Raw genomic sequence first — 14904 nt, 5'->3', positions numbered from 1 at the left:
GATTCGACTTGCAAATTAATTTTAGGGAATCTTCCCAAGTCCCTTTGCACCTCCGATTTCTGGATTCTCTCTCCATTTAGAAAATAATCTACGCCTTTATTCCTGCTACCAAAATGCATGACTTTGCACTTTGCTACGCTGAATTTCATCTCCTGGATGAGATCTCCTTCACTGAGCTTGCCATTAACCAAAGTCAGTCCCATTTTGACATTCGACGCATGTATCCAAATCGCTCAATATCTACCTGGCAGTGTTCAGTCAGTCAGAAGTGATTTCATTAACTTTCCCTTGCACCAACAAGTATGTTCAAAGAGTCAACTGCCAAGAAAAGATATCAAAGACCATGAAGCCCGAATCTGAATGTAATTGTCTGCAAAACAGGCACTTAACTCCCTTTTCAATAAGAAGAACAAATATCTTCATTATCAAACCAACAGTTCAGGAGAAGAACAACTAGGTTGCCAACTGTCCCGTATTAGCCGGGACATCCCGTATAGTGGGCTAAATTGGTTTGTCCCGTACAGGACCATCCTTATCCCATATTAGAGGGCTGTAGGCCCGGACGCTCTAGGCCCGGACATTGTAGGCCCAGAAACGGAAGGTCCGGACACTATAGGCCCGGACACTGTAGGCCCGGACAGTGTAGGCGCAGAGGCCCGGGTGCCGCCTACCGGAGGTTGCGTGGCAACCAGCCTCCCGGCCCGGGCGGCCGCCATTGGTAGAGTGGGAGCACGTAGCCGCTGGGTGAGGTCACGTGGGGCGCGGGGCGGTGACATCACCCCTTGTCCCTTATTTGGGAGTGAGATCGTTGGCAAACCTAATAACGGGTAATAGTGCTCATGAAAGCAGAGGTCACCTGGAGCATCAACCTGCTGTTAACAGCCTCAGTTAGACTGGAATCCAATAATTGGAACCCTAATAGTTGCAGCCTGACTTGTTCTTTAGTTCAGTTTTGTTTAGTTTCGAGATGTAGGCCCTTCGGCCCACCGAGTCCCTGCCGACCAGCGAGCACCCTGTACACTCGTGCTATCCTTCGCGCGAGGGACAATTTTACCGAAGCCAAGTGACCCATCAACCCGAGATGGACACAAAATGCTGGAGTAACTCAGCGGGACAAGGCAGCATCTCTGGAGAGAAGGAATCTGAATCTGAAGTCTGAAGAAGGGTCTCAACACGAATCGTCACCCATTCCTTCTCTCCAGAGATGCTGCCTGTCCCGCTGAGTTACTCCAGCATTTTGTGTCTATAATGTAAACCAGCATCTGCAGTTCCTTCCTATACAACCTACAAACCTGCACGACCTTGGACTGTGGGAGAAAACCTGAGCACCCGGAGAAAGCCCACGCGGTCACGGGGTGAACGTACAAACTCCGTACAGACAGCACCCGTAGTCGGGATCGAACCCGGGTCTCTGGCGCCGTGAGGCAGCAACTCTACCGCTGCGCCACGTTCTGTTTTATTCTGTTACCTATTCTGCAGTAATAAGACTTTCAAAATTAATTCTGTACAACAGTGTTATACAGAAACCATCAGTCTTGTCCAACGGTGATAGACTTGAAACTATCAGTCTTGTTCAAAAGGTTAAAAATGACAGACCTGTACTTAGAGTCATAGAGTGAAACAGTGTGGAAACAGACCCTTTGGCCCAACTTGCCCACACTGACCAACATGTCCCAGCTACACTAGTCCCACCCGCCTGTGTTTGGCCCAGATCCCACAGTCTGTCCTATCCATGGACCTGTCCAAGTGTTTCTTAAACATTGCGATAGGACCTGCCTCACATACCTCTTTCAGCAGCTTGTTCCACCAGTCTTTCTGTAAAAAAGGCTACCCTGGTGTTACAATTAAACCTTTCCCCCACCTCCCTACCCCCCCCCACCTTAAAAACCTATGTCCTCTGGTTCTTGATTCCCCTACTCTGGGTAAAAAAACTCTGTGTATTTACCCTTTCTAGTCCTCTCGTGGTCTTGTACACGTCTCTAAGATCACCCCTCATCCTCCTGCGTTCAGAGGAATAAATTTGTAGCCCGAATGCTGACACACCTTCATGATTACAACTCTACCTCTGTGGCACAGTGGCATCACAGCGCCAGAGCCCCGGGTTCGATCCCGACTGCGGCTGCTGTCTGTGTGCAGTTTATACGTTTTTAATTTCCTTTTATTTAACGTCTGGTTTATCGTTTTGTTTACAGTGTACTATGTTTCCATATTCTGTTGTCCTGCAGCAAGTGAGAATTTCATTGTTCTATCCGGGACATGTGACAATAAAACACTCTTGACTGGTGAACCTGCGTGGGTTTTCTCCGGGTGCTCCGGTTTCCACCCACACTCTAAAGACGTGCAGTTTTGTGGGTTCATTGGCTTCTTGTAAAATTGTAAATTGTTCCTAGCGGGCAGGGTAGTGCTAGTGTACGGGGTGATCGCTGGTCGGCACGGACTCGATGGGCCGAAGGGCCCGTTTCCGTGCTGTGTCTCTAAAAGTTTAAATCTATGTGCTAGGTCCACAACCCACCATCTGAGATAGACACCAGACAATAGGTGCAGGAGGAGGCCATTCGGCCTTTCGAGCCAGCACCGCCATTCAATGTGATCATGGCTGATCATTCTCAATCAGTACCCCGTTCCTGCCTTCTCCCCAAACCCCCTGACTCCTCTAACCTTAAGAGCTCTATCTGACCATGCCAGTAATTTTGTTCTGTACCACCTACTTCCTCTTCAACTCCGTATCTATTTCCTTTTCCATTGTGTGTTGACACCCTTACTAATCAAGTTAATCTCCACTTTAAAAATATCCATAGATTTATCCTCCTCAGCCGTCTGTGGCAATGAATTCAACAGATTCACCACTCTCTCATAACGTCATAAGGAATAGGAGTAGAATCAGGCCATTCGGCCCATCAAATCTACTCCGCCATTCAATCATGGCTGATCTATCTCTCCCTCCTAACCCCATTCTCCCGCCCTCTCCCCATAACCCCTGACACCCGCACTAATCAAGAATCTATCTATCTCTGCCTTAAACATATCCACTGACTTGGCCTCCACAGCCTCCTGTGACAATGAATTCCACAGATTCACCACCCTCTGACTAAAGAAATTCCCCCTCATCTCCTTCCTAAAAGAACGTCCTTTAATTCTGAGGCTGTGACCTCTAGTCCTCAACTCTCCCACTAGTGGAAAACATCCTCTCCACATTCACACTATCCAAACCTTTCACTGTTCTGTCATTTAAGCTGAAAAGTCCGGAGAAGGTTTACGAGGATGTTGTCAAGACTGGAACCATGTGGACAAATTGATTAGGCTAGAATTCCTCAGAGCGCAGGAGGATAAGGGATCTTGTAGAGGTGCTTAAAATCATGAGGTGAATTGGTAGGAGGGTGGTGGGTGTATGGAATGAGCTGCCAGAGGAGGTAGTTGAGGTAGGTACAACAATAACATTTAAAATACATGTGGACAGGTAAATGGATAGGAAAGGTTTAGTGGGTTATGGACCAAATGCGGGCAGGTGGGACTAGCTTAGATGGGCATGGATGAGTTGGGTCGAAGGTAGACACAAAATGCTGGAGTAACTCAGCGGGACAGACAGCATCTCTTGAGAGAAGGAATGGGTGACGTTTCGGGTCGAGACCTTCAGACCAAAGTTGGGCCGAAGGGCCTGTTTCCGTGCTGTATGACTCGTTAGGTGTATGGTAAATGCCAAGGAGGATAGGAGTAGGATTGCCAACTGCCCCGTATTAGCCAGGACATCCTGTATTTTGGCCTAAATTGATTTGACCCTTGTCCTGTATTAGGCCTGGGGGGCGCTGTAGGCCCGGACACTGTAGGCCCGGACACTGTAGGCTCGGATACTGTAGGCCCGGACACTGTAGGCCCGGACACTGTAGCCTGGGGGCCGCTGTAGCCCCGTACACTGTAGCCCCAGACACTGTAGGCCCGGACACTGTAGGCCCGGACACTGTAGGCCCGAACACTGTAGGCCCGGACACTGTGGGCCCAGACACTGTATGCCTGGACACTGTAGGTCCGGACAATGTAGCCTGGGGGCCGCTGTAGTCCTGGACAGTGTAGGCCCGGGCGCCACCTAACGGAGGTTGCTTAGCAACCTGCCTCCCGGCCCGGTCAGCTGCCATTAGTGGAGCGGGAGCATGTGGCCGCTGGCTGGGTGAGGTCACATGGGGCGCGGGGCGGTGACGTCACCTTGTCCCTTATTTGGGAGTGAGAAAGTTGGCAACCCTAGATAGGAGTTAATTACTGGGATGACATTAGTAAACACATAGAATGGGAAAGTAATTGAGAAAACAAAAACTCGACTCGGAAATGTGTGCGGTGGCTCATTCAGACAGGAGGAACTGAGAGATCACTTATTGCTTGGGTAGCGCAGGTCCACACTGCAGCAGGCCAAGGTGGAATAATGAACACACCAAGGATATTAAGGCCTGCATGCAGCTTACCAATGAATAGCCCCAGTACAGCACACAAAAGCTGAACAGTGCCGATAAGGAACAAAGGAATCTCTCAGTGCCAGTGCACGAATCCATGCGACAAAGGTTAGCAAAGCCTTGAAAAAGCAAACTAAGCTCCTGCATTTAGTTTTAGTTTTAATTTTAGAGATACAGCGCGGAAACAGGCCCCTCGGCCCACCGTGTCCTCGCCGACCAGCGATCCCCACACACTAACACTACCCTACACACACTAGGGGCAATATTTACATTTGCACCAAGCCAATTAGTCTACAAACCTGTATGTCTTTCGAGTGTGGGAGGAAACCGAAGATCTCAGAGAACACTAGGGACAATTTACAATTTTTACCAATGTTTCCACGCTGAATCTCTAAACTAAACTAAACTCAGTGATTTGTTGCGTGGGTCTATTGTCCTTGGCTTGTTGCTCTGTGGGCAGTGCAGTCGGTGAACTTTACTCTGGGCATTTCATCCTTTGTGTATTGGTCCAAATCTAGTTTAGTTGGTGTGGGCAAGATGGGCTGAAGGGCCTGTTTACACACTGTATCACTCTCTGACTCCATGACTCTAGTTTAGTTTAGTTTAGAGATACAGCGCAGAAACAGGCCCTTCGGCCCACCGAGTCCGCGACGACCCCCACACTAACACTATCCTACACACACTGGGGACAGTTTACACTTACACCAAGCCAATCAACCTACAAACCTGCACGTCTTTGGAGTGTGGGAGGAAACTGAAGATCTCGGAGAAAACCCACGCAGGTCACGGGGAGAACGTGCAAACGCCGTACAAACAGCACCCGTAGTCGGGATGGAACCCGTGTCTCCGGCGCTGCATTCGCTGTAAGGCGGCAACTCTACCGCTTCCTTGTTTTGCCGCACCAGGGCTGTTCATCTCTGGTGTGCTGGGCTGTTGCCTCGGTAGGCAGCACTCTGGGCATGATCTCCTTGGTGGGTGCACTGTGAGACGAACGGCCTTTGTACGCTGCCCCGAGAACTATTCAGCCGCACTGTAAGTCGGAGGGGAGTGGGAGGGGAAGGGGAGGAGGGAGGAGGGGGGGTGGGGGGAGGGGAGGAGGGGGGTGGGGGGAGGGGAGGGAGGAGGCGGGGGATGGGGGGAGGGGAGGAGGGGGGAGGGGAGGGGGATGGGGGGAGGAGAGGAGAGGGTGGTGCTGCACCAATGCAGGAGAGGTTTGGGCCCAACATGTCCACTTGGTCTAGTGATATTTAAAATCTCCGGAGCTGCTGTCTGACCCGCCGAGTTACTCTGGCTTTTTGCGTCCACGTTTACATTCTAACCCTCTCTGCTCTTCAACTCCGAGCAGGTACCACGATAAACAGGAGGTCACCAGCAACTTTTTGGGAGCGATGTGGCTAATATCAATCACATTTTTGTCGATTGGATACGGAGACATGGTGCCTCATACATACTGTGGGAAAGGAGTCTGCCTGCTCACGGGCATTATGGTAAGAGTTTACGATGAAATGCCCGTGGAAACGCACAGTAACCTGATTGAATCAAGTCTTCATGATTGAATCAGCCATCCATGAAGACTTGATGGGCCGAATGGCCTAATTCTTCTCCTATCACCTATGACCTAATGGCCTTAATATTCAACTTCATATGCTACTTTCTTTGCCACCGGATTTGTTGATTCACGATTATTTTTCAAGCACCCAGTTATCTTAAAGAACTGTAATATAGAACTAAATCGTTAAGCGTTTTCTATTGGTTATATATCAAAAGAAAATGTAATCCCTTTTAAGGGCGGCACGGTGGCGCAGCGGTAGAGTTGCTGCTTCACGGCACCAGAGACCCGGGTTCCATCCTGACTACGGGCGCTGTCTGTACGGAGTTTGTACGCATTCTCCCCGTGACATGCGTGGGTTTTCTCCGGGTGCTCCGGTTTCCTCTCACACTCCAATGCCCTGCAGGTTTGTAGGGTTAATTAGTTTAGTATCTCTAAACGAGACTAAACTAAACTAAAGGTAGACACAAAATGCTGGAGTAACTCAGCGGGTCAGGCAGCATCTCGGGAGAGAAGGAATGGGTGACGTTTCGGGTCGAATCTCAACCTGAAACGTCACCCATTCCTTCTCTCCGCTGAGTTACTCCAGCATTTTGTGTCCACCTTAGATTGAAACCAGCAACTGCAGTTCTTTCCTAAACTAAACTAAACTAAACTAAGATAGCGTGATAATGTTGACATGTCCCTGTGTTGGGCAACTGCTGGCGGCTGCTGGACATTGCGCGTGTGTGCGTGCGTGTGTGTGTGTGTGTGCGTGCGTGTGTGCGTGCGTGTGTGTGTGTGTGCGTGCGTGTGTGTGTGTGTGCGTGCGTGTGTGTGTGCGTGTGTGTGTGTGTGCGTGCGTGTGTGTGTGTGTGTGTGTGTGCGTGCGTGTGTGTGTGTGTGTGCGTGCGTGTGTGCGTGCGTGTGTGCGTGCGTGCGTGCGTGGGCGGGTGGGTGGTTCGCGGTGGTGCTGCTGGGGTGGGAAGAGGCGTCTGTCTATGTTCTTGTATATTTGTGTATTGTGCTTCTGATTCTTTTGAAGGGAGCTGGCTGCACAGCACTGGTGGTGGCAGTGGTGGCACGGAAACTAGAACTCACCAAAGCAGAGAAGCACGTGCACAACTTCATGATGGACACACAGCTCACAAAGCGGGTGAGAGCGCCTGGACCTACACACCAGCTCACACCCATCTCACACTCACCTCACACCAGCTCACACACCAATCTCACACACTCAACTCACACTCATCTCACACCAGCTCACACTCATCTCACACCCATCTCACACTCACCTCACACCTGCTCACACACCCATCTCACAGCATCTCACACTCACCTCACACCAGCTCACACACTCATCTCAAACCAGCTCACACCCATCTCACACTCACCTCACACCAATCTCACACACTCATCTCACACCCATCTTACTCACCAGCTCACACACTCACCTCACGCCCATCACACCAGCTCACACCAACGCACACCAGCTCACACCATCCCACACTCATCTCACACTCATCTCACACCCATCTCACACTCATCCCACACCATCTCACACACTTATCTCACACCACCTCACACACCAATCTCACACCATCTCACACCAGCTCACACTCATCTCACACTCAGCTCACACCCATCTCACACTCATCTCATCCTAATCACACCTTCATAAGGCATTGGACTTGTACATACTCAGCCCCTGGATCCATACACACACACACACACACACACACACACACACACACACACACACACACACACACACACACACACACACACACACACACACACACACACACACACACACACACACACACACACACACACACACACACACACACATCTTATCGTAATGATACATTCATAAGTCATTGGACTTGTACATCAGGTCATAAGTTATGGGAGTTGAATTAGGCCATTCGGTCCATCAAGTCAACTCCACCATTTAATGGCTGTTTTATCTCTCCCTCTCAACCCCATTCTCCTGCCTTCTCCCCGTCACCTTTGACTCCCTTTGCTAATCAAGAATCTTTCAATCTCCACTTAAAAATACCCACTGACTTGGCCTCCACAGCCATCTGTGGCAATGAACTGCACAGATTCATCACCCTCTGACTCATGAAATTCCTCGAAGATAGACACAGAATGCTGGAGTAACTTAGCAGGTCAGGCAGCATCCCTGGAGAGAAGGAATGGGTGACGTTTCAGGTCTTACTGATTGTAGATGATCAGCCATGATCACAATGAATGGCGGTGCTGGCTCGATGGGCCAAATGGCCTCCTCCTGCACCTATTTTCGATGTTTCCATGTTTCTAAACAACGCACATAAACTTTTCATAAACTAGCAACAAAAAAAACGTAAACACAAACTTTTCATAAACACACAAAAATAAACAGGAGCATGCTTAAATTAAAAAAATTCATATAACATCCCTAGATGATGGGCAAAAATGACTAAATGACGTGGGCGAATGAGGGGCTGTACCTGCACGCCAGGAAGCACAGACAGAGCTGATGGAGACTGTGCGTGCGTCTGTACTAGAGTGAGTCAGGCGTGATGATACACAGATCCATCACGTACAGCTCCTGCCCACTGACCACTGAAGGCCGCTTCACACTGGCTCCGTATAGACGTCGACAAGTATATTCCCTATGATTATTGTACTTTTAAATGATATAACAGGTTGAAGACTTTATTGTAACACCCAAGAATCTTCCATGAATATGCCGTGCGCATATAATAAAATTACGAATATGGAATTAAACACAAAAATGACTCAAAAGTGCATGTGCGTCTGATCAGCCTATTTATCGTTGTTTCTCTCGGAACCTCTCAGCGACCTCTCGCGGAACGCTGGGGTCCTTGGGTACCCCGGTGGAGAAACGCTGGTGGAATGTGCAGGTGCTGACCGTATCGCTCTGGGTTGCTTTGCTTTCAGGTAAAAAACACTGCCGCCAATGTACTCAGGGAAACATGGCTGATTTACAAATACACCAAACTGGTGAAGAAGGTCGATCACGCCAAAGTTCGCAAGCACCAGCGGAAGTTCCTGCAAGCCATTCACCAGTGAGTAGCAGAACCCACAGCCCCACTCACCAGGACGTGGCCAGGACTAGAGGGTCTGAGCTACAGGGAGAGGTTGGGGCGGGCTGGGACTGATGGTGTGGCCAGGACTAGAGGGTCTGGACTACACTCTATCATTATCACTATCACTGTCACTATCACTCTCTCACTCCATCATTCCATCACTCCATCACTCTCTCAGTCTATCTCTCTATCATTCTCTCACTCTCTCACTCTCTCACTCTCTCTCACTCTCACTCTCTCACTCTCACTCCATCACTCTCTCACTCTCACTCTCTCACTCTCACTCCATCATTCTCTCACTCCATCACTCTCACTCCATCACTCTCTCACTCCATCACTCTCTCACTCCATCACTCTCTCACTCCATCACTCTCTCACTCCATCACTCCATCACCATCACTCTCTCACTCTCTCACTCCATCACTCTCTCATTCTCTCACTCCATCACTCTCTCACTCTCACTCTCTCACTCTCACTCCATCATTCTCTCACTCCATCACTCTCACTCTCACTCCATCACTCCATCACTCTCTCACTCCATCACTCCATCACTCCATCACTCTCTCACTCTCTCACTCTCTCACTCTCACTCTCACTCTCTCACTCTCACTCTCTCACTCTCACTCTCACTCTCTCACTCTCACTCTCTCACTCTCACTCCATCATTCTCTCACTCCATCACTCTCACTCTCACTCCATCACTCCATCACTCTCTCACTCTCTCACTCTCTCACTCTCACTCTCACTCTCACTCTCTCACTCTCACTCTCTCACTCTCACTCTCACTCTCTCACTCTCACTCTCTCACTCTCACTCTCACTCTCTCACTCTCACTCTCTCACTCTCACTCTCACTCTCTCACTCCATCACTCTCTCACTCTCTCACTCTCTCACTCCATCACTCCATCACTCTCTCACTCTCTCACACTCTCACTCACTCTCTCACTCTCTCACTCTCTCACTCTCTCACTCTCACTCTCTCACTCTCTCACTCTCACTCTCTCACTCACTCTCTCACTCTCTCACTCCATCACTCTCTCACTCCATCACTCTCTCACTCTCACTCTCTCACTGTGGCCCCTGTGTGTTCCCCCTGATGGCAGGGGCTGGCTTTCCACCCTCCCCCCTGCCCCAGTGCCTCCCCCCTGCCCCAATGCCTCCTCTCCCCCCTGTACCTGATCCCTGGTTCCACCAGTACTGCTGTGGTCTGGACAGTTGGCAGCCCTCCAGCCCACGTCTCTCGTTCACCCCTGCTGCCCAGCAGAGGTCTATGACAACAATCGCTCCGGTCTCTCACTGTCCGGTAACAGGGTCGGACAGTGGAGCAGGGGCCCGGTGATATGAGTTCAAATCTCACCACAGCCAACTGTCCCGTATTAGCCGGGACATCCCGTATTTTGGGCTAAATTAGTTTGTCCCGTACGGGACCGACCTTGTCCCGTATTAGTAGGGTTGCCAACTTCCTCACTCCCAAATAAGGGACAAAGAGTGACGTCACCGCCCCGCGCCCCACGTGACCTCACCCAGCCAGCGGCCACGTGCTCCCGCTCCACCAATGGTGGCCTTTGTGTGAAAAAGTTACCCCTCAGATTCATATTAATCTTTTCCTCGTCACCTTGAACTTATGTCTCTGGCGCCGTGAGACAGCAACTCTACCGCTGCGCCCCCTGGTGCCTGGTCATCTCCTCAACCGCCCCCTTTCCGCCCGATTTCACTTCAAGCCACCAAAGAGATCCGTGGTTGGGAAGACCCCAAGTGGGAGTGATCATGGGAGAGGGGTTAGACCACTGGTGCATGCTCTACGACCCTTTACCCTGATTCACTGGAATTTAGAAGGACGAGAGCAGATTTATAGGAACGTATAAAATCTATAAGGGATTGGACAGGCTAGATGCAGGAAAAATGTTCCCCATGTTGGGGGGAGTCCAGAACCAGGGGTCTCACAGTTTAAGAATAAGGGGTCAGCCATTTAGAACTGGGATGAGGAAAAACTTTTTCACCCGGAGAGTTGTGAATCTGTGGAATTCTCTGCCACAGAAGGCAGTGGAGGCCGATTCACTGGATGTTTTCAAGAGAGAGTTAGATTTAGCTCTTGGGGCTAACGGATTCAAAGGATATGGGGAGAAAACAGGAACGGGGCACTGATTGTGGATGATCAGCCATGATCATATTGAATGGTGGTGCTGGCTCGAAGGGCCGAATGGCCTACTCCTGCACCTATTTTCAATGTTTCTATGTTTCTATGTGTCCTGTCTTATTAATCCTGTGATGTGATTTTTGTCTTTTTTTTTCTTTTCCGTTTTTGCTAACTCAATGCAGAGGCCAGAAGTAAGTCGTGTTTGATTTCCTTACATTACATTTTCCTTTTGCACGTTGAATTGGGGTGCCGTGGTTACCAGCGTGTGCGTGTGCGTGTATGTGTATGTCCGACGCAACACGTGTAGTTCCAGGAGTCAACTTCTCTACATCGGCGAGACCAAGCGCAGGCTCGGCGATCGTTTTATTCAACACCTCCGCTCAGTACGACTCAACCAACCTGATCTCCCGGTGGCTCAGCATTTCAACTCCCCCTCCCTTTCCCAATCTAACCTTCCTGTCCTGGGCCTCCTCCATTGTCAGAGTGAGGCCCAGCGCAAATTGGAGGAACAGCACCTCATATTTCCCTTGCGTAGTTTACACCCCAGCGGTATGAACATTGACTTCTCCAACTTCAGATAGTTCCTCTCTATCCCCTCCTCATTCCCAGTTCTCCCACTAGTCTTCCTGTCTCCCACTACATCCTATCTTTGTCCCGCCCCCTCCCCTGACATCAGCCTGTAGAAGGATCTCGACCTGAAACGTCGCCCATTCCTTCTCTCCCGAGATGCTGCCTGACCCGCTGAGTTACTCCAGCATTCTATGTCTACCCTCGAGTGTAGTTGCCCATGTGGAGGGGGTGAGTCTGACCTCTCCATCCCTCACCTGACCTAGTAGTTGGGGGGAGCTGGACCTGCCCTAGCTTGCTGATTTTCAGCAGGTCTCACACCACCCACGCTCCTGAAGAAACGTGGAAAGACCCAACGCTAAGTTGGACCTGACATCAAACCTTTGGGGGGAGAGAGGGCCGGCGATTGGCAAGGAGTTGGAGCTACGACCCTGAGCGGGAGAGAAGAGCAGGCATAAATACAGCAAGGACTCACTGGGTCGAATGGCCTGTTTTAGTGCACTGAAGTGGCCCTCCAGTGGAGGTTGCCTAGCTGATATGAGCCGTCGTTCATCAGGCCACATGTTCTAGGAGCAGAATTGGGCCATTCGGCCCATCAAGTCAATGCCATTCAATCATGGCTGATCCATCTCTCCCTCCTAACCCCATTCTCCTGCCTTTATCCCATAACCCCTGACACCCGCACTACCCAAGAATCTATCTATCTCTGCCTAAAAAAATATCCATTGACTGGGCCTCCAGAGCCTACTGTGGCAAAGAATCCCACAGATTCACCACTCTCTGACTAAAGAAATTCCCCCTCATCTCCTTCCTAAAAGAACGTCCTTTAATTCTGAGGCTGTAACCTCTGGTCCTAGACTCTCCCACTAGTGGAAACATCCTCCCCACATCCTCTCTATCGAGGGCTTTCAATATTCGGTATTTCCCTCTTCATATTTCACTAGAAGGCGGTTTACATGAACCCACTGGTGGTGGGGAAGGGAGTCAGTCGTAAACAAAGGGGAGAGTCTACTGACTCGATGTGACCCAACGAGTCTACATCACGACCAAATGGCTCTCTCCCAGATGCTCATATCTCCACCTCCACAACCGTCTCTCCTCAGTGATCTCGGAGTGGTGAGCTTCCAACTCTTGTTAACGTTGAGCACCGAGCAGGGGATGGGTCAGTCCATCAATCGATCGGGCGCAGGTGTTAAGTCATGGCTGGGGCTTTGGCTGGGTGTTTCTGCCTTCCCATCACCCCAGCCAGCATGGTGCAGTCGGGAATTACTCAGTTTAAACATTAACGCTCTTGTTTTCCCCCCCCACACACAGATTAAGAGGTGTTAAAATGGAGCAGAGAAAGGTGAATGACCAAGCAAATACGCTGGTGGACTTGGCCAAGGTTGGTAAAACTAGCTGAAGTTGAATAGGTTTATTGGCCAAGTATGTACACATACAAGGAATGTGCCATGGTTCTCCACTCGCAAGTAACAACACAAACACACAGTAAATGATTAAGAATGAAACATAACCATTAAAACATTAAGAATAAAACATTATAGTTTAAACAGGGCATACAGTTGTACAGGGCATTGGTGAGACCACACCTGGAGTATTGCGTACAGTTTTGGTCTCCTAATCTGAGGAAAGACATTCTTGCCATAGTGGGAGTACAGAGAAGGTTCACCAGATTGATTCCTGGGATGGCAGGACTTTCATATGAAGAAAGACTGGATAGACTCGGCTTGTACTCGCTGGAATTTAGAAGATTGAGGGGGGATCTTATAGAAACTTACAAAATTCTTAAGGGGTTGGAGAGGCTAGATGCAGGAAGATTGTTCCCGATGTTGGGGAAGTCCAGAACAAGGGGTCACAGTTTAAGGACCGAGATGAGAACGTTTTTTTTCACACTGAGAGTGGTGAATCTGTGGAATTCTCTGCCACAGAAGGTAGTTGAGGCCAGTTCATTGGCTATATTTAAGAGGGAGTTAGATGTGGCCCTTGTGGCTAAAGGGATCAGGGGGTATGGAGAGAAGGCAGGTACGGGATACTGAGTTGGATGATCAGCCATGATCATATTGAATGGCGGTGCAGGCTCGAAGGGCTGAATGGCCTGCTCCTGCACCTATTTTCTATGTTTCTATGTTTCTAAACATGCGAGTGAAATGAAATACCAGAGCACAAGGAGGCTACAGACTTTTGGTTGTTGAGTAGAGCTACAGCTCGTGGGAAGAAGCTGTTTTTATGTCTGGCTGTGGCTGCTTTGACAGTCCGGAGTCGCCTTCCAGAGAGAAGTGCTTCAAAGAGTTTGTGGCCAGGGTGAGAGGGGTGAGAGATGATCTTGGCCCGCTGGCTTCCTTGCCCTTGCAGTGTACAGTCCATCAATGGGGGGCGGAAAGGTTGCAGGCTTGTGCAGGAAGGAACTGCAGATGCTGGCTCACACCGAAGGTAGACACAAATTGCTGGGGTAACTCAGCGAGTCAGGCAGCGTCTCTGGAGAGAAGGAATGGGTGACGTTTCGGGTCGAGACCCTTCAGAGTGATTCTTCAGTCTGATGAAGGGTCTCGACCCGAAATGTCACCCATTCCTTCTCTCCGGTGGTACAGCGGGTAGAGCTGCTGCCTCACAGGGCCGGAGACCCGGGTTCCATCCTGACTACGGGTGCTGTCTGTACGGAGTTTGTACGTTCTCAATGTGTTTTCTCCGGGTGCTCCGGTTTCCTCCTGCGCTCCAAAGACGTTCTGGATTGTAGGTTCATTGGCCTCAGTAAAATTGCCCCTAGTGTGTAGTGTATCATTGGGCAGCGTTGACTCGGTGGGCTGATGGACCTGTTTCCATGCTGTGTCTCTAAACTAAACTCAGCTGATCTAAACTCTACTAAACTAAACAACTCCTCCAAAGACAGACACTGATGTTTTGATCGAACTGAAAGGTGCAGCATGGAATCAGGCCCTTCTGCCCATCAAGCCCATGCCGGCCCTCCATCACCCGTTCACACTAGTTCTACGTTATCCCACATTTGCATCCACTTCCTACACCCTGGGGGGGGGGCAATTTACAAACCCGCACATATTTGGGAAGTGGGGGGAAACCGGAGCACCCGGAGAAAACCCACGCGGGTCACAGGGAGAATGTGTAAACTCTACACAGATA

General features: G+C 50.0%; 1 protein-coding gene across 2 annotated transcripts in view; it reads left to right on the top strand.

The window, feature by feature from the left end:
* The window catches only part of kcnn1a (potassium intermediate/small conductance calcium-activated channel, subfamily N, member 1a), a 92394-nt gene that overhangs the window by 74760 nt on the left and 2730 nt on the right, over positions 1 to 14904 (top strand). Inside the window, exons 5-8 of one of the 2 annotated variants that reach the window (XM_078423791.1) lie at positions 5782 to 5926; positions 7013 to 7123; positions 8917 to 9044; positions 13084 to 13153. In XM_078423791.1, coding sequence (XP_078279917.1) covers positions 5782 to 5926; positions 7013 to 7123; positions 8917 to 9044; positions 13084 to 13153 — 454 coding nt within the window. The remainder of the gene's footprint in view (positions 1 to 5781; positions 5927 to 7012; positions 7124 to 8916; positions 9045 to 13083; positions 13154 to 14904) is intronic. The other variant, XM_078423792.1, reaches the window with a different exon arrangement.

Source organism: Rhinoraja longicauda, chromosome 28 (assembly GCF_053455715.1).
Source record: "Rhinoraja longicauda isolate Sanriku21f chromosome 28, sRhiLon1.1, whole genome shotgun sequence".
In the NCBI taxonomy this organism is placed as follows: Eukaryota; Metazoa; Chordata; class Chondrichthyes; order Rajiformes; family Arhynchobatidae; genus Rhinoraja; species Rhinoraja longicauda.
Note: the sequence above shows the minus strand (reverse complement) of the source record. Positions and strands in the feature narration are given on the sequence as shown.